Below are 27666 nucleotides of genomic sequence, written 5' to 3'. Positions count from 1 at the left end.
TTTAAACAGTAAAAAGCCTGTTTAATCGCAGAATATATTGACAGCACAGTACAGCAATAAAAACACTGCCATATTGCTTCTATTTTTACATGACTTACAGAGCTGCAGGTCAGCTTTATGGAACGTAACAGTAATACGGTACTTGTACAGTAACGATGAGAAACGCGACACACGGGGGCGGGCTCACAGAGCGCCGCGCCCATCGCCTTCCCGCTGGACAGGCGGCTGTGTTAATTGAGAAAAATGCACAATATTATAATAATCATAAGAGCAAGAACAAATACACAGAGCGTCCGATCCTCATCCGAGACGAGGGGATCGCTGGGTCTAAATGGAGCAAAGTGGGCTGGAGAAAAACTGGTCACACGGGGAGCGGAGATGCACGGCCACGAATCCCACAGACGGAAACAAAACATGAAGAATAAAAACCAAAATAAACATGGATTACTTTGTACGTACGCGATACATACATGACATGAAATGACTTGACATTGTCCGCGGTCACTCAGTACTCTGACGACTGGCCTTCATTCACCACACGTTACTTGTGCCTCAGTTCATGTATTACATGAGTGCTGTTTCATTTCACTACAAAGCTTCAGTTTGTAAAAAACAAATAAAAATTAAAAAAAACAGCAACAAAAAAAATAACAAAAGACATGGCAACCGCTTCCTTCGCAGCCTTTTCATCTCCCTCAACTACCGAAGGATTCTGGGAGCCGACCGGTCGTCAGTTGTCGTCTTGCGGAGTTTCACCCCCCGGCGTATAGACACCAGCATGTCCATACCCTCCTGGCCCACGGAGGACATCTCCTGGGGCGCACACCCGGTTTGATCTCCTGGCAGGGAGCTGGAGAAGGGGAAGTGACCCTCGCCGAGGGCGTGGGCGCTGGCTGCCAGCTCTCCTATCTTTTCCACCAGGCTGTGGCGGTTGGCAGCGAGCAGAGGGTCCTCCTCAGCGCTGTGGGCGGCCATGCCGGGGGCCTGCTGGGCGTAAACAGTCCTGTCTGCACCCCCCCCTCCTCCTTCGCAGCCCCAAGCTGTGTCGGGGAGACTCATCCGCTTCGGAGAAGCCCTCATGTAGTCACAAGCGGTTGGGTCGTCACCGTACAGAAACTCCTCGCTGCCTACGCGATGCTGGGACTGGCTGGCGTACCCCGGGGAATCTGGCACCGTCGGGGTCTTGACTGGAACGATGGGGGGCCTGATGGGAATGGGGCCGGATGTAGACGGTGTGCGTCTCACTCCGGTCTTGGAGGATGGCGTCCGCCGAATGGTGGCCGTCCCTGAGGTGATGGCTGTAGGGCCGCTGCCGCCGGCACTGTTGGGAGTTCCCTGCAGGCTCTTACCTGCAGGGAGACCTGCCGTGCTGGCGGGCCTCTTGGTCTGGATCATGCGGCGGTAGCTCTGAGCAATGTTACTGTGGCGTGGGATGGTGGAGGATTTGTCAAAGTCTGCCTGCCCCTCACTGTCAGCATCGCCGTTGAGAGAGTAGCATTCGTAGTCAGAACCTAGAGGAGACAGTGAGTCATGAGAACCTATTTTTACACCGAACAATAACAATACTGGCCAGGGCTATTTTAAAGAGTCAATCTGCAGCTGCTTTATTACGTAATAACAATGTAATCACACGGGCAATCACAGCAGTTAGTACTGCACAATTCAAATCAAACGGAGCGGAGACTCCAGTTAAAACTGGAAGAGAAAATTTCACAAATGATGCATTGTGCACGAATGTTGCGTGCACTGAATCGAGCGAGTGTGTGGCTGGTACCTTGGGAGGGTATGGTGTCCTCGGAGCAGGAGGGGGTGTTGGTCTGTGTGCTGTAGCCGCTGGAGTACTGCAGAGAGTCTCTGCTGCTCTTCTGCTGCTCCATACTCAATCCTCTGGTCAGGACCATCGCTAAAGTGCTGGCTGCTGGAGACAGCGGCTCGCCGTGCTAAAGCACACACACATGCACACAGACACAGGCGGGTAGGAAATACATAAAGATTAGCACACATTTGCATATGCAATTCATCACTCTGCAGTTCTCAAGTCACACATATTTATATGGTGGCATTTATATATTTTTTTTTACTCCTTGAGGACTTCCTACCTTGGCTGTAATAGTTCCTAGACCACTCCTCCCTCTGTGTGGATCGTCTGCTTGCATCCTAGAATACCCCTGTGGACTGGGCGGAGCCTCCAGCTCTCTCATCTTTTCCACGGACTCCCTCCTACGCTGCAGAGTGCTAGCCAGCGACGGTTCGCAGGAACTCGACTTGGCCCAGTCCTGCAGTAGCAGAAGGAATAAGTAGACCGCCTTCCAGCTGTGCATCTCCAGCGCTTTTTCGCCTCCGACAGTCAGTCAAACGCTGAATTTGGCTCATGGACTGGTTAGATGCATGGCAGTGGTACAGTAGGTATGGGCAGACTACAACAAGCTACGTCAGTGCTGTTAAACAACATAAGCGGCGGAAAAAAAACTGAGCTTGATGAGCAACAGCAACATGGTGACCGTGAGGTTAATCTACAGCGTCTGTGAGAGCAATAAAACACAGGAAGCAAAGAAGCAACACAATTTTTTTTAAAAAAAGGGGGAGAACCCAAAAGTAAAATTGCAAATGAAAACGAACCTTCCAGCTAGGAACCTTTGATGTGGGAGAGGGGGTGTTGGATCCGGGGGAGTGGTTAAATGTGGGGGACGCAGGAAGTATGACAGAGAGAGGCCTGATGGTGCCAGTGTGAGAGAAAGCAGGGCGGAAGGTACCGAAGGATGAGCATGAGCCAAACTGCAGAATGGACAGACAAGTCTGAGTCAGAGTGCTCAACATCCATAAATAGTTCACGTCAAGCCGTACTGGGGCTGTCACAAAAGGGCCCACAGGCGTCTTTATGCAACAGATAACAATGAGCGAAATGCGCTGCACATGTGTATATGTGTATGTCTGCAAGTGTGTGTGTGTGTGTCAGGCAAAGCAAGTAGACGGGAAGAGATGCGTGGAGCACTAACCGCGGTGGGAGAGTTGCACTCGCTGACAGACTGGCAGGTTTCTGAAGCCTCAGAGGAGGCTGAGCTTGTCGATTTCTGGGGGAAAGAGGGGAGAGACGGATTAAAAAACAGTGGAGTTGCACGATAAATGAAGTAGGTGTGAGAGACGCAGAGGAAGAAGGTGAGGGTGAAAGAGGAGTGTTGATGAGCTTTAGAAGGAGTGGGATCTCTCGTCTCCGAGGGGAAAATAAAGTAGCTTGTAAGATCATTTATTCAAAAAAAAGGGCATTGCATCAGTTGGTGTGCTGGTGTGCTGCTGGGTGCGTTCTGTACATCGCAATCTGTTCAGAGTCTGAATAACTTTATCAGTCCGGCGGGAGAAAAACTCAACATCTGCAACTGATAAAGATGTATTGCAGCAAAAAAAAAAGAAAAAAAAAGAAAAGAGAAACCTGAAAAGCTCACAGTTTGACTTCTCATTGAAGCTACATGTCTGAAAGGCAAAAATTGGTGGAAACTATACGATGGGAAATCATTGTTTAACAGTAGATTTACTTTGACAAGAACGCGTTGGAGTGGCTGCTGTGCCCTCCCGCCCTGCAGCATTATTACCCGAGGAATCTCCGGAGATAAAACAGGTCCGCTTTGTTCCCGGCGTCGCCGCAATCTAAATCTCTAAATGAAACCTTAGAATAATGGCTGAGGCTGCTACCTGGCTGGTGATATCAGAGGGCATCGGCGATGGAGGCTTTGAATGGGTGTTGGCGTCCTGGGAGACGAAGCCCGAGTCGTGGGAGGAGACGCTGCTGAGGCGATGGGCTCCTGCAGAGGGCATCTGGAGGAGACTGCCGATGGGATACCAACATTTGGGTATGCATGTTAATCAGAATTGCAATCAATATCATCACATTTTTCTCTCCTCCTTTTGTTCTTGAATTTTTTTTTTTTTTGGTGGGAAGATTCATGCGTAGTGAAAAGAAAAAAAGTTGAAATGAAAAATTTATCCGAAAAGCTGCAAACATCAAGGCCGTGTTTTATCAGAATTCCAAGTGACGCCATTCTTCTAATTTTGCCGCATCAAAGCGCATTAAAAAGTTAGCCCTTCTTTGATTTTTCTTTCCCTGTGAACATTAACAGCTGCCTTTGTGGGGGTTTTTCGTATGCCGCTCTGTCACTCCGGCTCATTGATTTTCTTTGTCACTCACGCCTTTTGAAATGTGCAACCGCCGCTTCTCACCTTCCCCGTGTGCCCCTCCTCCGCCCGCTCTCCCCCCGGAATATATATTTATATATATATATATCTGGAGTTATCATTTCTCATTAATCTTGCGTCTCCAGAACGACGCTTCGGGTCGAACGCCAAATTAAATACAGCAAATTAAATAACGAAAGGTGATCCTTATCGCGTCGTTCTTTCTCCGCTGTGCAATTTTTTAAATGTTCAACAAGCTTCCGTTTCTTCTTTCTTTTGACTCTCGAACAAATTACTTTTAATTTGGGAGATACCTGTGAGCATTTTCACGGACTAGCCTTACTTCATTCTCAACACACCAATGCTGAGTGAGATCCGTGATTTAAAAGGTTGTAATGTGAGCAACTATAGACGCGGCATACATTGTTGACTGGATCGTGAAAAGCACTTCCTGCCGTGACAGTATTACAGTTTACTTGCAGGGAAAGATTTAACCCACAATCCCGCATTTATAAATATTACGTTGAACTATCACCATAAGCCTTGTGAATATGTGGATTTCGCGTCTTGTTGTAGACACGCGGCTTTCAGGCTGTGATGTTTTGACAGCTTTGGACGTAATCTGGCTGTAAGAGGCTTGAGAGCTCCAAATCTGCCAGGAGCAAAGGCTGAGATGTGGCCGAGATATTCCCACGAGTCAACTGTCTGCAGGATGTGTCCTGAAGGAGCCACGTCACCGTCATGTTAACGTGCTGAAATGAGTCTTTGAATGTTTTTTGTATTTGCGAGTGAAAAAAATGGGTTTTATGTTGGTTTAGAGCAGGAGTCTTTAACATTTTTCAGGCCAAGGACCCCAAACTGATGAGAGATTAAGTAGAGACCCCCTACCTATTATATGTGTTCTATATTCAACTAGGCCTAGAGCTATTTATAAATATACATTATTATCATTTTCCATTCAATATTAAGTTATTCAAATTATACACAGTTTCAAATATTAATTTTTGCATTTCAAACGTGCAACAGTAGGGTGGCCGTGTACCTGCCGTAAACATAAACACACCTGACATAAAGATACCTATGTATATCACACACTGTTTCACTGTTGCTTCTCTGCTGCCAATATTGCAGCGTGCATCTGGGATTTCACCTGGGGGAATGAATAGGTTCTCGGCCAATTGCGGGGAACCTGACAGAGTCCGGGTTTAATTTGCAGCCTCGTGATTGGCTCAGCGGCGACAGGGGCGGGGCCTACTGTGTACAGGAGGCTTAGATTGACAGGTGTAAAGTGGCGAAAGATAACGTCTTCTGCCTCCGTTTATCCCTTTACTAAAATATGTTGGATTCATGTTAATGTGTATTTGAAGAAATTTAAATTTGTGGGGGAAAATCAGGGGTAAATTTAAAAAATATATAGAAACATGTAACATGTAAATGAGGAGAATGTTTACATTTAATAAATTATCCTTCAAAAGAAAAAAAAAAAAGAAGAAGTGCAGTTTGGGTACATTGCTGTCTGTTCTGCTAGTCCTGGGTCTCAGTGTTGTGTTCTGTCCACTCCGAATAAAAAGATATTTTCATTGAAAAAATGCCTTGTCTTCTATGTAATTTTGTCATTTGGCAAATTCATATTGCAGGCCAGATTAGACCCTCTGTCTGCGAATGCAGAGGCAACTAAATCAACCTCTATTTCTGACGCATTATGCAACACATTCTAAAGTAGAATTAATACCTAGATAACATCGCACAAAACTAAAATGTCCCTATCCACCCATCCACTCAACATAATAGGAGGTTTAGACTTTTGTGTTAAGCTGAAGCAGAAACTACAGCGTCAGCATAGACCCCAGAAATGTAAGTGTGTATTTCCAGCTCCTTCTGCATCTCTGGAATTTTATAACTGATTGTTTTGGATCAATAAAGATGTAACACATCGAGGAAAGGTTAACTGAGGAGATACAAATATTTGTATGACTCGTGTTGGTTTCAGTCGCCATTGTTGAATGTGAAGCAAGAAAGTTGGGAACAAAAATGAACCTGAGTGGCAAAAAGACGGAGCGCCAAAGTTTACGCTTGTGACATTAAAGAAGAGAGTCTGGACTTTTCAGTGAGTGAGGTGAAACTTTAAGAAGTTAAATGAACATTTCTAGTAGAAAATCGCATCTCGAAGGAATCTTTAACACCACAGACAAATAACGCTGTGCAACAAGGCACGTTCAAAAGAACAGGCGCCTGTTTGAAACGGCCCGATCGCAGTTTGCAGCTTTTCCTCCGAAAAAAACAAAACAAAAAAAAACACTCATCCAAGCAACATCAAAGATGACAGTGCACTTTACTCGGATCCCCAGTAGTGCACCTGCCAAGTGTGAAACAGAGAGGATGAACAGTTGTCAAGAGAAAGGAAGAACAGACACACACACACACACACACACACACACACACACACACACACACACACACACACACACAGGGACAGACAGACAGACAGAGATTCCCTGCTTTTATTGAGAGATACCTGCACATGCTGCTCTTCCGGGAGCCGGCGCTGCTGGGGGAAGAGGGAGGAGTCTGGTAAGACCAGCTATAGTCGGAGCCTTTGAGGTCCCTGATGACCTGCAATAACACACAACCACGCGGTGATTACACAATGCACACACTTTGTAAATGTGCTAAGAATGCTAGAATTGCCTCGCGCTGGAGCAAAAGTTACTAAAAACTAGAGTAAACTGAATATTTTAGAATATTTTGAGCTTTGTGCTGCTACTGTGGCGGGTATTTAGAGCAGCTGGAGAGGGTATTAAAGCTTTGGAACAATCTTTTTTCTTTTATATATAAAAGGCACGGAAGTAAGTCAGGCTTTGGATAAAGGGGGTTTATTCTTTTTTGCTGCTGATCATCTTTTGGGATATCTGTGTGAAAGCAGCACAAGAAGAATCACCTGCTCGCTGGCCGGTGGCAGCTTGTGTGGGTCTTCAGTCAACACCGTGAGGTCATCAACAATGGCCTGTAAGTGTGTTATCTCCCCCAGCATGGCGATCTCCACGTTCTGACGGGAGAACAGGACGAATCCAATTAGCGACGGGAGCCGGCGCGCTCAATCTTAGACGCGCGCGGGCTAAATGTGTCTCACCACGACAGGCTGCAGCAAGTTGATGAATGAACAGTAGCGGCCTCTCTCCTCCAGCAGGGCTCGGCGCACCGCCTGCTTCTCCGTCTCCTCCATCAGCAGGTACAAGTCGCTGACGTCCTGCATGGCGCTGTCCAGCTGGGGGCGCAGATTCCCCCGGCCTGCGCGAGGGCAACGGTGCAAAGGGTGCAGAGAAAGAGAGACCAGGGAGCGAGGGAGGAAAGAGGTGAAGGGAGTCGAGTAAACAGAGGAGGAGGAGGAGGAGGAGGGATGAAAACAGATTATGAATTGGGGGATAATTATAGACGTGACATGAAGTGTCCACAGTTCAGGGAGGAGGGAGAAACAGAACAAAATGAGACGATTAGAACCAAACGGTGATAAACTGCCGTGAACTAGGGGCCAACGTACTGATGAACATTACACTGAAAATGGTTCGTGTGCGTGGGAATGAGAGGATGTCGTCAAACAATGCAACTTGAAGATGATTTGCAGGCCCTGAAATGGATGCGATTAGAACCAAAATCACTCCGCAGAGTGTTGACTGCATACCACAGCGGCACTACGTGATAACGGGAGGTCAAACAATGAAAGAGGGATGAGATGGAGATGAGATGCCACGATGCTCTTTGCTCTGGCTGCGTGATTTACACAGACAAACACTGCCAGTCACTTCACAACATCTTTCTCCTTTAGCATTTTTAGTCGAGTTGAACTGTGAGCAAATTCAAATTAGTGTCTCGCTACATTGGAAAAGAAACACGGTGGTTTTCTTTCCAAAGACACACCTCAGCTTAATTATCAAGTCCTGAAGCGCATCTAAATTTAATAAGGCAGGCATCATAGCCTAAAACGTCCCGTTAGGATGTGGCAGCGTGACGATTTATTTGCCTCTAAAAGCAGAAACTGTGGTCTTTAACCGTCAGTTAAATGTCAGCGCATGACATGAAGCTGTTGCTATTCAGGGGGAAGGAAGAGGTGATTGTCCTAAAGATAAGTTGCTAAAAAAAAACCTGGCAGAAAAAAAGCCCTTGAGGAAATGGAATGCATACATTTTTAAATAACCCCAGGGGAACACTATAAGTACGAGAGGCTAACAAATGTAAGACAAATATGTGACATGTGCCGTGTTCGAGGACATTTTGAAATGCTCACTTTAATAATACATCTGGTTAAATTATGTAGCTTTTTCTATAAATGTCTGTTGAGATCTAAGGCGCGTTGGCTGACACCCATTCATTATTCACATTTCATCTTATTAGGGCATTTAGCAGACTTTAGGAGAAATGACACTTATTCTCTAGGTTTCCAAGAGGTATGTGATCAGAAATGATTCCTGGGCATTTAGTATGTGAAGCTAGCAAAAGCATAAAACAGTTAGATAGACAGGTTTTACACTTTGGCTTGGGAATACACAAATAAATATAGATTTGTGGGTAGGTAGAGCCAGACGATACCCTTCCTCTGTCATGAGTTTTCAGTATTGCAGCTAAGTAGCAGCTGGGGTTGCAGTAATATCGAAGCTTTCAGACACAAAAGTCACATCAATCTTCTTATGCAACTCTCTGAAAGCAAATGAGCTGATTCAACCTGTTAAAAAATGCTAAAAAGAAGAAATGCTGAGACGGAGCAGTTTTTTTTTTTTTTTTTTTTTGTCCTTGAATGGCAGGTTGACTTGAAGATGGTTTAAATGGAACTATCGTGTGAATTACTCATTCGCAGCGAATAGCAGCAGACATACCTAGAAGCTCTACGGCCGGGATAAATAGCCACAAAGAAAGAGAGGTAACAGGCGGAGAGAGGAGAAACAAAAAGAACAGGCAGCGTTAGACGGATCAAATTGGAGCGCGTTGCATGTTTCAGATTAGCCGGTACCACTGGTGTAAGAAAACACCGGTAGAAGAGGCTAACGCAAGCACAAGAAAAGAAGTTCATTTGAATTTGAACTGTGAGGTAAATCATCCAAAGCTGGAAATGAGCCTCTGGAGCCGTGCCGGGATTTTAGATTGGATTAAGTCGTCATTTCTTCTCTTCCTCTCTAGGTGGTGCTGGTCCACTATTAAATATTACTACGGTCCAGGGAGCATCGGGCCAGCAGGCTTGGTTAGTTTCAGCCCTAAAAACCTCATTTTTATTCCATCAGTGAGCGTGTATTAAAAGTCCTCCTCACCTTTTCTTGCTTTTTTTTGGAGTTTTATGGTATCTAAAGACTTCCGTTTGATTTCCTGACGAGACCTCTTGTATTCTGGGGAGAGCAAGTGTAAATGAAAGGCATGTCAATATCCATTCCATACAAATGCAACATAAGTGAGTAAAATATATTTATTGTGTCGTTCACCTTTGGCATGGTCTTTGTCCAGCTGGTTGGCCGTCTTCTTCCATTCCTCTATCCTGTCCTGGAGCGGTGTAACCAGGCCTTCCATAAGAGTGCTACAGAAACAATTATTTATTTTTTAAACTCTCAGCCACAAGTTGCAGAATAAAATCTATAGTCGAAAAGACAACTACAGACTATATAGACTTACTTGGTGAAGTGGCGTAGTTTTGTCTCAATGCTGCGGTGTCGCATGCACATCCTGGTCAGAGCTGAGCCGATGTCCCTGGTGGCACCTGGACACATTAAAAGACGAAAACATTTTAACCTACAATTAGGTAAAAATCTGTGTGATATTCACTCTTACTCCACTAGACAGTCTAAATTCATTCATCTCCCTTTACACCGGCCTTCCTAAGCTCAACAGTCACTGCATTATAGAGGAACATCTCTTTGGAGCAATCTCAGGGTTCCTGCACATTTATGATTTCCAGACTCCAGAAAAAAATAAATAATTAAAATGTATGGCATTTGAGTAAATAGTTGAGTATCATGTACATAACTTCTGGAATTAATCGTTTGTTTTCATTAATGTGAATATTCACGCTGTTATGTCAAATAATTTCCAGAAGATTAAAGCTACATAATGTAGCTCATATAAATAAATTAAGAACAATCCCAGATAATTTCAGTGCATGTTTCTTTTATTGTAGTTGATCAACCATCTATGATCATCTATGTAGCGACTGTGTGCTCTCACGCAACAGAATATTTTTTATAGATACTCATAATATTATGTTTTAGAAAACTGAACAACCTTGGAAACATGAATATTTTTCCATAAACTAGTCTGCATTTTCTATACTTGCAATCTGCCACCATCTCTTAAAGTATCCTCTTCACTGCTAATCTTCAAAGACCAAATGAAAAAGTGTTTAATCAATCAACTTTAGCGTGATATTATCTTTTTTTCTATTTCTTTTAATTGTTTGCTCATTGTCAATGTAAAACCTTCTGTTGCTTTTGATGCTTTGATAGGGGAGATTCTTTGATGAGCTTCTAACGTCTCCGGCACATTTCTTCTTTCTCATTCTGTACATTGCATTTTAAACTTGTGCAAAACAAATAAATAAATAAAAAACGAGGTTTAATTCTCTCCTCTGCTGGAGAGGCATTTCCAGTTGCAGCCACAAGGTGGCCGTGTGCCGAGCGTGGCAGCAGAGGTTGTAAATGTCAGATTTGTTTGGGGAAAAGCAAAGTTTCAGACATTGCCAAAAAACTAAACCCTCACATTCCCTCTATGGGTCTTGTCAACAGACGCATTACTCCCTACGACAAAGAAGAGTCAATAGCAGCTTGTGTGAATTGGTCACTGTACTTTTCCTCTCTGCCAAAGTGTAATTAAATGGGGTCTTAAGCCCCTAAAGCCCAGGCTGGCCCACTGTCTCACTGATGGTTCACAGGCCGGTGTAATATGTGGCAGCACTGATCCTGTTGTAATCTGGGCCACATAGGGCTAATCTGAGGGTCTCTCTGCAGGAGTCATTTGTGTCCATGGATGATTTTTTTTGCAGAGGTTCATGTATGTGGACAGGTGGTGTGATTTACCAACCCCCTCCCCACCCTTTCCTAAGTTCTCACCCCTTCTATCCTGGAGGAAAAAGGAGGGAACCCTGTAAGGGGATATCCCTCTATTCTTCCATGACTGCTCTGCCTTTCCTGTTCTCTCTGTTTCCTAAACACCATTCATGCAGGGCAGGCAGGAGAGAGAAACAGAAAGAGGGAGAAAGCAGCTCCGACCTCCATTACATAAACAGGCAGAGGGAAGGGATGAGGCTAATATAGCAGGGGCCTTCAATCTGACTCGGTGCTCCAGATAGTTGTCCGGTGAGACCTGCGCTCTTTTCTCGGTGTCACGTAAGGAAACTAGGTTACTGTTACTGAATATAGTCAGAGACAAGAAGTGGTTCATTCCGCCATGTTTGAGGCTAGTTCGCCCAACGGATGTGGAATAACTGGCGTTGCCTTGAAGGCGTTGACTTTCTGGGCGTTAGAGGTGAAAGGTCATCCAGCTGTATCGTGCACACACAGACATTAACCTCCTGAGACCCTGCGTCCTCATATGGGGACATTATGTTTTAGGTTTGCAGCAACCTATTCTGCTTCATTTAGTTTTGGAAACACATGTCCTGGTAGCAAAGTGTTTATTTAATTGCTAATTAACTTTTCTAGTTTGATATGACGTGCACATTGGCATCTTAAATTGTAACATACACTGAAAAAAACTACTTCCAGTTTAAAGATGATGCTTATTTTTTTTTATACTTCTTAGGTCCTACTAATCCCAAATACCTAAACATCTTAGTCTTATCTTAAAGAAGCTAAGATTCACTCCAAACAAATGTTTGGGTCTCAGGAGGTTAAACACCAGCAGCAAGTGATTGAAGTAACATGTGGAACCTGTAGCCTGAGCTCACGCTATAAATAGCACGAGAGGTATCCATCTCCAACGGACCGAAGCATTCGTCATGGATGAATATGAGAAGCCGAGTGTAAAGAGCTGCGAGGAATACAGACGTTCTCCTTTAAAGGCATGAGAGGAGGCGCCCACAGCCCCCGCAGCTGTGAACGGGTTCTCGCAGAGCGAAGGGAGACGAAAGCAGAGATCTCTATAACAGACCTTTCCAATGTCACTGTCAGCTGGAGGGAGCTTCCCCCGCCCCCCCAACTCTCCTGTCCCATTCACACCTGCCAATTTCCCTCCCCACCTCCTCCTCCCCTCTCGTCTCCGTCTTCCCCTCCCGAAAGGGGATCAGCTGACAGCTACATCCTGGGGAGGTTCAGAGGCTTCCTGGCCGGGTCCAGGAGGCGCGCTGGCCCCCGGCCTCGGCCGGATGCGAGAGGACACAATGATTCGCTCCCGAGGCACCGAGCACGGCCACACAGGCCATGTGACACGCAGCCCAAACGCTGGGGAAGTGAAGTTACTATTTGATCGTTAATTCAGAGAAAATAGTTTGCTGTCTGCTCTTCTCACTGTGTTATTTTTAACCACAAAGACAGTGGTTCTGTCCAGGTTATTATTATTATATCCTTCCTGATGGTTTACTGGAGTGTCTTAGACGGAACAGGAGACACTGACTAGGTGTTTGACGTCATAAAAGGAGCCAGGAATGTGCTTTAGTTATGGTCGTCTTCTGGCTATGGGAAGCCAGTCGCAAGGATAATCTCTGTCTTTGTGAACACTGTAAGAGATGAATGTTTATTTCATTTATAAAGCACCTTAAAAGCAAAGAGCATCTGCACCAAAGTGCTTCACACTGACAGGATGTTCCAGAGCCGAGGGGCTGCAACAGAAAACACCCACTCCCTGAACGTAGCACAGCCAACATGCCACGGTCTGAGGATCTGAGGGGTCTGGAGGTGGTGCAAGGAGTGAGAAACATGAAGGGGCGAGACCATGGAGTGATAAATAATCACAAGAATTTTGAAGTGTATCCTAAAGGGAACAGGGAGCCAGTGTAATGATGCAAGAATGGGAGTGATGTGGTGTCACTTCTTTGTTAAAAACCTTGTTAATAACCGGGCGGCAGCGTTTCGGACTAGTTGGAGACGGGAGATGGTGGTCTGGGGAAACACCTGAGTGGAGGGAGTTGTGCCTTTGAGATCCATCCCGCCACTGCAATTACAACACACTCAAATACTTTAAACCTTTCAGCTTTGTGTGATTATTTATGAGTGTCGCAGAGACAATTTCCACCACAATACACAACATTCCACAGACTGTAGTTGCACTGTAAGTACATTATTGCGTCATTTACATCTTCTCTGTGCATATTTTATGGTAGTTTAAGTGTGTATATATGCGTGTCTTTAAGCCGCGGGTCTCTGCAAAATTTCGTCATGTTCCCATAATAACAATAAAGACTCTTCTTGGTCCTTGAAAGGGTGATATTCCGTAGAATATTAAAAGCAGACTTCCCGTCTTCTTATCTTTATTTTTCCTCCGAAGGTGGAGCCCTCTCGCTTCCTACAGCTCCATTCTTTCAGTCTTCCTCACTTTGTTACATAAATTAACTAAACTTTATTTTGCACAAATGACCTCAGCGTCTACATTTTAAAATCTTGGCAAATCTATTCCAACTTTTGGCATTTTCAATTCACATTCCACAGTACATACAGAAAGTCAGTGATGTTATTTGTTTTGTATATTTTTTCAAATTTGATATTGTCTTTTTATTGTTTTTTGCATATATTCTTGCCTAATTTTGCACTACTGCAACCAGGTTACTGATTAGTCCAGCTGAAATGCGCAATAGGGCAATAAGTTTGGTACGTACATGTATTCTAGTGATGTGGAATAGGGCTATGTGCAATAACAAGCTATGTACAATCTGGATCTTGTGTATTTCTCCTTTCCTGTCTTTGGTCACTAATGAATGGATACTCTGGAGTCACTTTTTTTCTCCTTGTATTTGTTTGTCCAACTAAAACTATTTGTGTAAGTGTATTTAAGCCCTGTTTTTTTCCTCCCGGGGTATTTTCTACATTTTCTTCTATGTATTTTTTTTCCCCTCATGTGTTTTTCTCATGTTTTTATGAACGTCAACTTGCCTTAGGGACAACAGATGGAAATTAGCCTCGGCTACAATTTGGTATATTTATGTTATTTATAATGTTCATTAATATGCTCTGTCCCTAATTTAAATAAATAAAGAATAAAAAAGAAAAGGAAATGTCCCATACATGGGATAAATAAACTTAAATGTCTCGTGTCTTAAACAATCCCACAGTCTAGATGTAGTCATACTTGACTTTGTAGCAGCTTGGAAGCTGGAAGAACTGGAAAAGTGATTATTTTTAGGAAATTGGGACCCCTAGGGCTTTAGGGGGAACCGGGGCGACCTCATAGCAGACACGCACATGTGCATAAATGAAGCGAAACACAGACCAGGATGGAGGAGCTCTGTTATGCCATCCAGTCATATATCTTAGGACAGGGAGCAAACAACTGGGAGCAGCACGAACGAGGCAGCAACGTGTGGTTTATTACAGCTGAGCTGCCAGGGTGGCATCTGGCTCAACCTATACGCTGAACATAAATATAAACTGCCACCAGATCTGTGTATTTTGAAAAAAGCGCATGGGATTGTTAGTGGGGAGGTCAAACCCCCCCATTGGAGGGTTTTCTGGTGGGAACTTAAAGCTTCAGCATCCAAGACCAGCAGAGTGTGGTCTGAGCGTTTAGCGAGTGGTTCCATCCAGAGCTCTGGTTCTGATTAACTTTCCTGATTCCTCGGAGAAGGAGGAGCATTTTAATAGGCCCCACTTTATAGTGGGGGGGTTCTCCTGCCAGGAGCCGGGAGCCAGGGGCTAAACTGCCACAGGCCCCACTCCCTGATGTCTTCAACATGGGAGCTTAGCTTAACTATCTCTCGTTCGGCATCTAAACCCTGCTGTTCGGCTCCGATTTCATTAGCGCTCAGACTACCGAGTTGGCATGAGATTCTGGTGGAGCGGTGCACTGCCACTGGCTTTCAAGCTGAATCCAGCCCCCCCCCCCTTCCCGGCTTCCTGTGTCAATAAAGCATGTTTATGTGGACCGCGCAAGAAAAAGGTACAGAACATCCCCACTTTTACCCTCCCAGGAATATGAGGTCCCCCTTTTTTCTCTGGCTAGGCTCTGCTGCTAAGCTAAGGAAACTCCATGATCCGTGAGACAACAGTTATTCCTCCCGTTGGCACCTTGGCCGCAGAGTTGACTGCAACTGGCGCAGACTGCAAAGCCTCCAGCCTTTAACCTCCTCCCTCGCAGCGCTTTCAGCGAAGCAGAATGTGAACTGGCAGGGACACAGCAAAGGCCACTGATGGATGAAAAGGGGAGGGGAGGATGAAAGAGGGTACACACTGCCACGGTGCCGGGGTGGGTTCGTCTGAGGAAGCGTTAGCTCGCTGCTGCAGGTGCAACAGGCCCCGTCAGAACAACATCTCCCACATTAAGCTCATTAGAAATGTGACTAATAAAGCGTGGGAGTGAGCGGGAAGAATTAGGGCTGTCTCTTGTTGACTGTGCTTATTAAAATCTTTGTGTAGTTTGTATTTCTCTCCTCCGAGGAAGCAAGAGAATCTATGCTAACATTTTTTTTTCTGTATAAAGAGGAAAATATCTGATTCTGTCAGTAAACTGGTCGGCTGAGTTACAGATTTCTGAATTCCAACTGCGACAAAACATCATATATTCACATCATCAAGCATTCGCCTCCAGCTGGGGTTCTGGTAGTAGAAGCTCAGGGGGAGGAGGCGGCGTCATAAATAACCTAGCATCCTTTGCTTTGCTTAGTAAGATAAAACAGCAACATGTGGAAGAGGAGCCGCGCTGTACGGGTGAAGCAAGAGAATCTCGGATCTTGTTTGAGTTGCATAAATTGTGGATGACAAACACAGAGAGCAGGCGTCTTTTCAGAAGCTCGAAAGAGTCTTTCTCGTGGAGGTTCAACTGATGCGTTTACTGTCGCCGTGGGGCATCGTTCAGAATGCGAGAGCCAAGGAATCCAGGGCTGAATTAAGTTTCCAATAAATTTATTTTTCAAAGTTCAGAATGTAAATCATGAATTCATGATTCTAAGAAATAAGGTCCTCTAAAACTAATCAGACATAAGACAAAACAAGGGAATAGATATTAAACTCTTATGTAAGTCTATTTAAGAGACAAGACTTAAAATGCACAATAAAAGATTGGTGTGAATTAAAGTACATTAAATGCTTTTTTTCTATACAAATTAGATTTGCTTCCATGCTGCATGTGTAAATAGTGCAAACTGCATCAAATATCTTTAAAAAGGAAATGCAACATTTAAACATATATATATATATATATATATATATATATATATATATATATATATATAGATAGATAGATATAGATATAGATATAGATATAGATAAAGGAGACTGTTGAATGCCAATGAAATGAAATGTGTTTCTACCAGGTAAGAGGACAATGTACTGTCAACACCAAATATTTAAGGCGTTTAAATATTTTAATCTATATTTAAATGCTAGTTTTCATTCTTAAATGCACGTGCTTCCTTTCAAATTGTCTTTTAAAACGTCAAGATATAGTCTAACGCATTTTCTTTCACGGATTTCTGAAATCACTTTAAAATCATGTTGAAATACAAAAAAATTCAGTGTTTCCTGGACCTGAGGGCACATCTTCCCTGACATTTGAGAAGCTGGAAGCTGACCCCAGCCCTAACTGAATGAGAGTCAGTTTGTTTACAAGTGAACGTACGCGTTTTATCTGCAGAGTTGTCTGCAGCAGAAGTCAAAACTTCAATCCAGGCCTTTGTGTCACATCCTGAGCTGTGGAATGTCTCTTATTACCAGCAGCAGCTCTAATGAAAGGCAGAGGAAACAGCCTCAAGATCAATTGTTTTAGCCTCACACACACACACACATACACTCCATCAAACACACAATAATCCCATTGTTGTCTACCCAGACGGCGCACACAGCAAGTTTCACCTCTCCACCAGAAACACCCACAGACAGACCCTGGTGCGTCCTGATGTGCTGTAAACATGTTCTGGAGAGCATTAGGACCAGACTGAGGGAGGAGGAGGAGGAGGAGGAGGAGGAGGAGGAGGATGGAGGAGGACAAGGAGGAAGTGGTAATTCTTTGCTGGAGGAGCTTCCTGTTCAGGGACAGACGCTGCTAAAAATAATCACAGCTCCTTTATCCAGATGTGCTTTTCATTAGAGCTTGAAAAAAGGGATGCAGCAGAAGAAAACAGAAATCAAATGCGCTGTGGGATGTGTCTGCCTCGCTGAAAGCCCGAAGGAGACGGACTGATGATCGACTGCATGGGAGAAAGGACTCCTGATAACACGCAGCCACGTCTCTGAAAAACTTTATCAGGAGTCTCGCTTCACAACCTCTGCACCTCCTTTCATCTCGGGCCGACAATACTCTGCCCACTCTGTCAAAGTTGCAGCTGCTCTGCTCATTTGCAAACAATCCTGCAAACAATGCTGACACCACCGCTGCTGTTTCTCCTACGCATACAACTTTCGACTAGCTCCGCCTCCCTCTGTAAACTCTGAGCCCTAAAACAGAGGGGATGCTGCTGTGTGCTTAAGGTCGGAGCCCAGATGCCAAATGCCAAACACTACACGTGTTTTTCCGTGCAACAATACTCTTTTTCCATGCGAGTGATTTGAAACTGAATCTCTTGCAGCGCCTCCATCACCCCTAGAAATGCGCGAAACCTAAATATCACAATAAAAAACTGTTATTGGAAACACCTACATTTCGAAAAACCTCTGGAAAAAAACCTGTGAAGTTGTTTTTCAGATGTGTCGATGCAGGGGGTCACGTGACCAGTTCATTTGAAGTCCTCAAAGTGAAGTCTCGCTATGTGATGAGAATTTAAGAGAATGATATATCGTGAGACTTTACGAGTTCATTTGCAAAAAACACCTATCAATGGAAACAAGAACTTTATTGAAATTGCACCAATACCACTTTCATTTTGCGAGAAACTGTAACGGAAGCGCAGATGCTGACACCGTGCAACCTCAGTGGTCTGTTCATTAACGGGGGATAAACTCAACCTCCTCGCAGAGCTGCTCTTAAAATAATTACAAGTAAGCATCCTGCAGTTTTCAAACAACCGCCTCAGCGGATTCAAACTACCCACGTAGTCCTTTCAATCCCAACTTCAATGTCCTCCCTTGCATTCCTCTCTGAGGCTCTCTCTCGTGTATTTTCCCTCCCTTCGACGCCGAGTTCATGTTCAGGATAAAGCTGAACACAGTGTTCCCCTCAAGTCTCATGTTTGTCTTCTTACTTCGGTATTTGCCCTCAGAATGAAAGTTATGCAGAACGGGGAGATTTGTTTTCTCTCCCGTTATTATTTCCCCCCTTTTCATCTGTTCCTCGCATCATTCCCTCTTTTCTTTTTTTTCCTTTTTTCCCCTGCTGTCGTTAGAATAAATGGAAAAACATTCATTTGCAGGACGGCCGCATTGAGTTTCGAAGCCGAGGACCACAAACTCTGGAGCAAGACATGAAAAACTCTAGGAGAATGTTTAGCTCTGTGTAACAAGCAAAGCAGACCGATGAAGGAGAGGTAAGAGGCTCTGATCACATGGGTGGTGGTCATGAAATGCATAAAGATTTTCCATTTTCCAGAATGGCACAGCAGGTCCTAATGCATTCATATATGTGGCTGGATTAATGTCAAATCTAAAAGACTTGAAACCCACTGGCAGATGCTAACCTTGTGGCTGGTACATAAAATGCCAAGCTTGATGGATGTCGGCCCCGGTCACATGGATACACTCATTATTTGACATGTCCGTAAAAATAGCTGTGCTGCTGGGATCGCATGGAAAACAGTAATCCCCTGATCTCAGCCCTGCACTAGGCCACGGCCACATCTCGTCCACGCCAGGCTGTCCAGATGGCGGGTAGGGATATCCGTCCCATCTGCCAACCCAGAGAAGTACAGCGGCCAAGCAGATTAGTGCTTCGCTGACACACTGATCTACTAGCATACCTCCACTGAGCGTGGACTGTATCACTTAGAAATAAAAGACAGTGAAGGCTTGCAGTGACCCACGGTGACATTGCGCCCTTTGTGTATGCGATGGTGTGTGTACTTTGCTGATAGGAAGATAGAAGGATGTTCACCGGGACTGAACAAAAACTTGTGGTGCACGGCAGTCCGGCCGATGATCACTGAGTGTAAATTTTTAAAGCTGGGGGTGGCTGATCAGGAAGGGGAGAGAAGGCAGTCTGTGTCTGTGTGTTACAGAGTGGGGCTAAGAGGATTACCTAAACGCCTCTGCCTAGCCTGGATACCCAGAGCTGTGGAAATCCCACTGCAACCACAACCCCCACCCAGGTCGCCTCACCCCTGGCTAGACTCACCTCACTCTCTGAAAAATACAGAGGCAATATCTCATACCCTGATGAACCTCATGAGATCTGAGCTTTATTAGTTGTCTCCGAGGTATTTGGGATGAGTAGCACCTAGGAAGTAGGAAGAAGGTTTTGGAAAAAATAACATCCTTACATGTGGACATGGGGATTATTTCACTGTATATTATAATAAAGTCCCCAATATGTAGCAAAATATAAAACTGAACATAGCTGTGCAAAGACAGAATTACAAATAATGAATTCCCAATGTCCTCAAACAAGTATTTGCTAGTTAGTGAAGTTATAGCTTGTTACATTTTTTCTCTTTTGATACGTGATCAGCTGCAGAATAAATCCACTGAAATGACCGCTAGTAGCTTCTATCTTATAGGGGTGGGAAAAAATATCGATATGGCAATATATCACGATTTTCTTTTTCTTCCGATACAATATCGCTTTTGAATGTCTTAATAGTGATTTTTAAAAGAAACAACGGTCATGAACGACTTCCACACCACCGCAGCTTTTTCTGCACAAGTGCAGTGAATTGGAAATGTATCATTTGGATTAATGTTATTTTACTCAACTTGTCCAATGAATTATCACTGTCACCTCATGTGCATATATGCAACATATATTTTAAGCTGCATTTAAAATTTCTCAGTGAACTATGTAGAATATTGCAATATATCGCAATATTATAACCTCACAATAATGTATCGTATCGTGGCTCCGGTATCGTGATACGTATCGTATCGTGATACGTATCGTATCATGAACTCTGAGCCACCTAGTATGTAGTTTCGAGGATAAAAGCTTCAATGAAGCAGAATAAACTGCCACGATAAAACGTAACGTCCCCATATGTGGACACAGGGTCTCAGGAGGTTAACCCCAGACTCTCCACTCTTTGACATCTCTGTGTCCAAAAATAGAACGAGCAATGAAGTCAACCTTGTACTAAAACACACGTCATTCAGTTCATCATGTCCAGCATTTTTTTTTAAACTCTTCACACATCATTTAACACAAACAACAACAGAAAAGTCTAGACGGCACACCAAAATCCATTAGGCCGAGCAGTCAAACGATAAAACTATCCGCAGAGCTGCAGGGCCGCAAATTAAGGCGAAGGAAAGAAGGGTGTCGAACCACAAAACATGTATCTTAAGAAGAAGCCTAAAATTCTCCAAATACATCCATCTGATGCGCTCTTTAAGCCACGCAGACCTTTATTAAACCCAGATGTGAGCTGCCGGTTCACAGAGAGAGGCTCGCCTTCAGACATGGATCCATCAACACAGCTTAGAGAAACAGCGCCGTCCGACACAACGCCAAAACCCCTGGCAGCCGACTCCTCCAGCTGCTTCATAAAACACACACACACACACATACACACTGACGCCACGGCCGTGACCGTAAACTCTAAAAACAGACGACGCAGGCAAAAGGAAGTCTGAACATGAACACAAGGTAGTTTGACACGTGCATCAGGCAGACAGAGGGAGGGGAAGGAGGGGGGAGGTTTGAAGGTTGGAGGAGGCGATACATGGGATGATCTCGTGTATAATACAGATATAACACGTATACGGGGAAAGCAGCACTCAGAATAAACACAAACACAAAAGTCGGGACAGGAAATCATAAAATCCTCTTTCAGCCACTGCCCTCTCTCCCTGGATTTATTCAAGAGGCACTGAATGAGGGGAAATGTTGCTTTCCTTGGCAGGGAAGAGTGTGTGTGTGTGTGTGTGAGAGAGTTAAAGGGGAGACGGGGTGAGTGTGTCAAAGGTAGATTAAAGGAGGCAGAGGGACGCGTTGAAACCTCCAGCAGCTGCAGCTTGTCCCCCGAATGCAAGAATGAAGGGACGACGAAGAGTTCACAGCCGTGGGAGACGCTCAGACAAACGGGATCACCCCAGGCAGACACACACACACACACACACACACACACACACACGGGAGGAGGAGGAGGAGGGGGGAAAAGAAAAAGCTACAGAAATAGAAACTTACAAAGTGACGAGCAAGTAATCTCAGAGCTTTATTATGTTCAAATTCCTGAAGAGTCTGCAGCTTTTAAGCGTCCACAGACTGTGGAAAAGTGGAACATCTGGATGTCAATATGTTTTAAGAAAATTAAATTAAGAATGCTGCGGCTGCCACAAGGGCCTAGTTACGTTCGTGGAGCTCTCAGACTCGGAGGTTCAAGGGTTACGAGGCAGCTCCAGTAAATATCGACATCTCCCCCTCCCACTTCCAAAATTAATTGCTTCAACTTGGAGGATGCAAATACAGTCCCCAACCACCCACCCACCCACCCAGCCAACAGGAGGAATTGAATTGTTAACGGTACACTGGTTAGGAACACAAGAGAAAATAATGTCCAGTAAACCGCTGATGCCAATTTCACTTCCTGTTATTTTATTTCTGTTTTTCAGAAATGACAAAAGCAAATGATAAGATCCTGGAGGATTTACTCTGTAGAGTCTGCAGTGGTTTGTGGTAAATGCTAGAACATGCTCGCAGTAAAAAAAGAAAGAAAAAAAAAAAACGTTGAAGGACACACAAGATACAGACTACAGCTGCCATCCATCTTAGTGTTACCACTTAACGTTTGTTGAGAAGAATAAATCACCACAGAGAGCTGAGGCTCGTGGGAATTGGTTGCTATCACCAGTTGAAAAGAAATCAGGGAATGATCAAAAGATATTAGGATTAACTATGTGAGCACAATCTACACTGATCAGGCATAACATTATGACCACCTTCTTAATATTGTGTAGTTGTCTCTCATCAGAGAAAGGACACAGAGGGTGTCCTGTGGGGCTTCTATGGATCATCCCACAGACACTTGATCAGTTTGGGATCCAGTTAATTTGGAGACCAGGTCAACATCTTGTGCTGTTTTTCTTTTTCTTTTTTTTGTTTTTGAGGTGTTCCTAAAGCGTTTTTATGTGTGTGTCTGTGTCAGGCTGCATCCTGCTGGTGTCCTTGCTACGGGGGTGGGGGTGCCTGGTCTGGTCCAGGTGGGTGGTACATGTCTAAGTAACATCCACACTGATGCCAGATCCAGAAGAGTCCCAGCAGAACTCTTCTGTCAATGTTCTGTCAACGTTATTCGATTCTCCTGTCAGTGGTCATAATGTTATGCCTGATCTGTGTGTGTTAAACCCACATTTCATTAGTTCCTCTTTAATTACTAAAGTCACGCTCGCAGTCTGCGGCCTGAGAAGGATGATGTTAATCCTAAAGTTAATGTCACTGGGAGAGAAACAGAAGACTGAGTGGATGCGAGAGTGACACACTTCCAGGGATTTTATGCATCTGAAATGTGAAAAACTCAATCCACTCTACCCTCTCATCTCTCTGTGGCCCATCTATCAAATTTATTCTTATTCCTTCTATTACTACACGTTGCCTTTGAAGTTTTGCCCTGCCTTGGTTTTTACCTCTCTTTTACTGCAGCAGGCTGCCAGGTGCTAGCAGCCAGCGGGTTTGACCCAAGTCCACCTTGCTTCATCTCGCTAGAGCTCATGTGCGCTCGCATCGGGAATCATTTAAGGAAGGCTAGATGTATCGCCACGGTAATAAACTCCACAGTTACTGGAGAGCACGCGGGAGTAAAGCTGGTGACGATGTGTGAACAGTGTTGAAGAAATGCCCCTTTGGTTATTTTCTCCAGCAGTAGGGCGGCGACAGTGCAAACTGTTTAAAAAGCATGCTGGTATGTGACCTGTGAGGTCAGGTGCCTGGCTACCAGCTGTCACGCTTTGAATATCAGCGATTCTTCGCTTGTGTGACTGTGTTTGTCCATGTGACAGGAGCCTTCGCATGCTCGTCCGGGATATTTTTGACCTACATACGGCTCTCGACGATCAGCTCCGAAGAAATCTGTACTAATCAGCTGCCCCTATGGTCTGCCTGCCGGCTGTGAGCAGGGTGACAAAGCAGATCAGCAGACCTCGCTAAGACCGGAGAAACAATGAGCTTAGATTTTCATTTCTCCTGAGCCGCCTCCCCCTCACTGCTGCCCCCACTCCGGTCATCTCAGCGTGGGGGCAGAGCGGTGTCGTGAGAGGAAGCCTAGACTGTCACACCAACTGTCCCCTACAAACCTCCTTAACCATGTGAAATAGCTCTTTATTAAATCTATGGATTTTACAAGAAGTGCAACTGGCACAAATCAAAGGGTAAATTGTGCAGTTAAAAGAATGCGAATTCCACTTAAGCTGGAATTACAGACAATATTGTCGTCCCAAGGTTGTGAGTCAGCATAACATTATAATCAGTATGGAACGCTCCATGAAGACATAACACGATTTGCTCAAGGAGTTGTTCTTTCAGAGCCTTGATTACAAAGTACGTAAGTCTGAATTCATCAAAAAAGAGTCCACTTACCTCTGGAGTTGGTAGCCATGTCCGCCACCTTCTGAAAGGCATCTAAAAAGGCCACTGCAGCCAGAATTGTGGTCCTGTAAATACATTGGCAGACGTTGACTGCACACCGCCTGCATTAAAGGAGTCTGTAAACACTGCACAAGAAGTTTCGTCACCGAGGGTTTACTGTTCACAGTAACTACTTCTCACCTGAGTTGAGAGTGCAGCTTTGTGGCCTTGGCACTGAAGTCTTCCCAGACGGGGTAGGAGCTCTGATAGGAGAAAGGGAAAGTAGTCAGTAAAATAAATATCCCACCAAGGACGTTTAAGTGCGCGGGTAAACCCTGTCAAACGCACACGCACACACGCTGTGTGCATACAGATTTGAGAAGACGTTATGTTCTCTGTAGAGGGAAAAACTCTGGTGCAGTTTGATAAAATTCCAATGTCAACTTTATTCACAGTAAAATAAAAATGTCTTTACTTCACACTTATAAGATATGGAACTGAAATCCAAATATGGCTGCAATAAGTCAAGCGAGGCTTGGCTTCGTAGCTCGGGGGTACACAAACCCTCGATGCTCTGACTTGTTTTTCTAAAGGTCAAGTCCACACTTCTGTTGTATTGGCATCAATCAGCTTGACTGCCAGCCTCTCTGATATCTGCATTCACGTGTTCCCACATGAACTGCGTTGGCCCTCATATCGTGACTGTTTACATGCACAGGGACGGTAGCATGGGCTTGTCTCTGAAAAATCTGGATTAGATTTACCGCAGGATCATCACACGCTGCCTTGAGCTAAAAGAGCAGAAGCTCAACATAAAACACATTCAAGGCCAGATCCCATTAGAGCAAGCACTTGAGCCCTGGAGTAATGAGAGGAAGGGCATAACCCCGATGTGCCTCTGTGATGGAGGGGAGCCAAACGGGGTAACACGTCCTTACTAAGTATAGCCAGGATGCAATCTAGAAACAGTCTTCATCATTTCAGGCGTAACCTCCATTCTAGCAATGACAGTGTTTATGCTGCAGCAAAACTTTGCTATGAACGTCCCAGCATCACTGTTCGCACTTGACTTCAACAGGTGTCTAATTAGCTTGTGTGGTTTGTGACTCCCAAAAGCCGGAGGGACGCGCTGCCAAGACAGCTGAAAGAGGAGGGTGAGGGAGCAGGCAAAGCTGCGGAGGGGGCACGCGTTTTTCGTCTTGGTCCACACCCAGCAGCGCCCAGGGAGGTAAAAGGGTGGATAAAAGGCGAACACAAGGAGAGGTTAAAAGCATTATCCTTGGAGAGGATGGTGGGCGGTGTCGCTGCTCAAGGGCACTTTCAAAGGCGCCTGAAAACTGCATCCTTCTTTCGTCCAGATACGATTCTGGATTCTTCTTCTGATTCCTACTGAATCATTTTTGTTCTTTTCACTTACTGTTCTAACACCCACCCACTCTCTTCTGTCTTTTCCTGTGGCCTCGTCAGATGGTTATATAACCAACAAGTGCAGCTCATAGCAACGGAAATTCTCTGTACAGCGCTGCACACAAGAGGCAGTTTAAGTTCTGTGTGTGTATCATGTCAGTAAGTGGGAGCTACACTCCTACATTGCATTACACCACGGTTCATGAGGAAATCTGTGCTACTGCTTTGCTCCCGGGGGGTAAAGCTGGTCTGATGGGCTTGCGTGGCCCAGCCAGGCGGCAGGAATGAGGTCAGATGTCTGTCTCAGACAGTGGACATCGATACTGTGCTGACTAAGGGCTTCAGCCTTATTCATCTGCGCTGCTTATCAATACACAGACTGCCTCTTTCCAACAGTCCCAGTCTGTCTCTGGCCCTGGCTTAAGCTCGACACAAAGGGGGAAATATATATAACCAAACAAACACTGGCAAGAGCAGAGAGCTGATTTTATTGAAGCCTGACAAATGGGGGCTCCATAAATAGTCTGTCCAAAGGCAGCGTGGCTCTGTGAGCTAGTAATCAATAAGAAAATCTGCCGGCTTGAAAGAGCTGCCTGACGCTTGACTTATCCACAGTTACTAACGCTCTTTAGCATCATGAGTGTCCTCAACAATGAAGAAGACGGCGAGCTGCCTCCGAGCCTGATGAATGCGTTCACACTTTCCATCTGTTGTCCTGAACAACAACAGACCACCCTGCTTCAACTTCCTTGACCCGACCCCCTCCCCCAACACACACACAATTACACACACTTGCACATATGTGATAGATAATAGATTTGTTATTGCTGCAATGAAAAGAAAAGCATCTTCTCCTTTCACATAAACAAGTTGCAGGGAGAGTCAATTCAATTACTGAGGTAAGGCCTGGATCATAGAAGTGTTGAACGGCATATTGCAAAAGTAATGATTTCCTGCCACAAGGCCAAACGCCAGGAAGCACGATCAATAACCTTTCATGCCTGTTCCTGGAGGTTAAGGTGATGGAGCTGCTGCTTTTTTCTTTCTTTCTTTCTTTTTTTTTTTTTTTTTTTACAAAGCACCCTTCCATGGATGACTGGATGCTGGGATAATGAGGGAACAGTTGTTTGGGGTCAAATGGTACCCTCATTTGTCCTACAATACCTGCCCATATTGTCCTGTCCTGCATTTTTATTCTGATTTTGCTATTCAATGAATAATTTGACTGCCTGATTAATACGATATCACAGGCCCTGACCCCTGGACCATTCACTTGGTTTGAGTCACAAACGCATTGGTTTCTGGATAAAAATGAAAACAAAACCAAAAAGATCTCGCTCTGCTAATGCTCCAATGCAAGCAGTTATTGGACGACCCAGAAATAAAATCACGGCTTAAGTGTTGTTAATTGTGCCCACTACCTGACAGACCTGCTGCACATTATGCAAATAACACAAAGGGAAACATGTTTCATCTCTCAATTTGTCCTGCGGCGCTGTTTCAAGTGGGGGAGGACCCGGTGAAAGAGACAAAGGCAGTAAAAAAATAATAATAATAATATTCCTCTCATAAGAATCTGCGCAGCTACGAAGGTCAGATGATAAAACCCGTGCCTACTTTAATTTATTTGTGCGTTACCTTCATGTCGTTCACGATGGCCTGGAATAATCCACCCAGCGCTCCACACTCCTTCTCCACCGACTCCATGGTGTCAGGAACCAACAATAACTCGTAGAAAGACAAAAAAAATCAGACTAAATATCCCTCTGTTGAAACGTTTTCAAACATCGGACGTGTGGATCTTTGTTCGGTTCATGCGCATTTCTCTGTCCTCGCCTAACAACAACGAAGCCGGCGACACCGGGGAGGATGCGAAGCCGCACAACCCAACCACCAGCAGCCTGCGGAGCGCACAGACAAAAAGAAAAAAGAAATGTGCTGCTGCTGCTGCTGCTGCTGCTGCTCGATGGCACCGGTCGCTCCTGCTGCTTCTCGCTCCGCCGCCTCTCGGTGGCACAGGTCGGATGGAGCAGGGACGCGCTTCGACCGGGTTCAGCTACAGCCGGGGGACGCACGCACGGTGGCTCCTCATGATCACTGCGTTGACACAAATAAACCGAGAGAGCAACAATTCTAGGGAACAGGGCAAGAGGAGGAGGAGGTGGAGAAGGAGGAGGAGGAGGAGGGGTGCAACAGGATCGGTCGCAGGAGACGCGGGGACGCGCTCTGTTGTGTTCACGGCGGAGCAGATGTCTCGGAGCTGGAGTCTCCCGTAACACGATCCATGGGAATGGAAAAGGGGCTGGTCAAGTTTTTTTTTCTTTCTCTCTTCACGTT

General features: G+C 45.0%; 1 protein-coding gene across 4 annotated transcripts; it reads right to left on the bottom strand.

The window, feature by feature from the left end:
* On the bottom strand, positions 1-27612 carry mtss1la (MTSS I-BAR domain containing 2a). Of its 4 annotated transcripts, XM_047596389.1 has the most exons (16): positions 26968-27612; positions 24124-24185; positions 23935-24008; positions 9820-9904; positions 9633-9724; positions 9465-9539; positions 9036-9044; positions 7298-7455; positions 7106-7213; positions 6683-6780; positions 3688-3820; positions 2997-3071; positions 2620-2775; positions 2100-2276; positions 1775-1940; positions 1-1511 (listed from the first exon to the last, which is right to left on the bottom strand). In XM_047596389.1, exons 1-16 carry the CDS (start codon positions 27034-27036, stop codon positions 700-702), a joined length of 2349 nt encoding a protein of 782 aa, XP_047452345.1. In that variant the 5' UTR covers positions 27037-27612; the 3' UTR covers positions 1-699. The 4 variants fall into 4 exon arrangements, with proteins under 4 accessions (XP_047452345.1, XP_047452347.1, XP_047452346.1 ...); XM_047596391.1 differs by lacking the exon at positions 2620-2775 and having other exon boundaries at positions 26968-27611; XM_047596390.1 differs by lacking the exon at positions 9036-9044 and having other exon boundaries at positions 26968-27611.
* Between the last annotated feature and the right edge of the window lie 54 nt (positions 27613-27666).

The sequence above is a fragment of the Mugil cephalus genome, chromosome 10, assembly GCF_022458985.1.
Source record: "Mugil cephalus isolate CIBA_MC_2020 chromosome 10, CIBA_Mcephalus_1.1, whole genome shotgun sequence".
NCBI lineage: Eukaryota > Metazoa > Chordata > Actinopteri > Mugiliformes > Mugilidae > Mugil > Mugil cephalus.
Note: the sequence above shows the minus strand (reverse complement) of the source record. Positions and strands in the feature narration are given on the sequence as shown.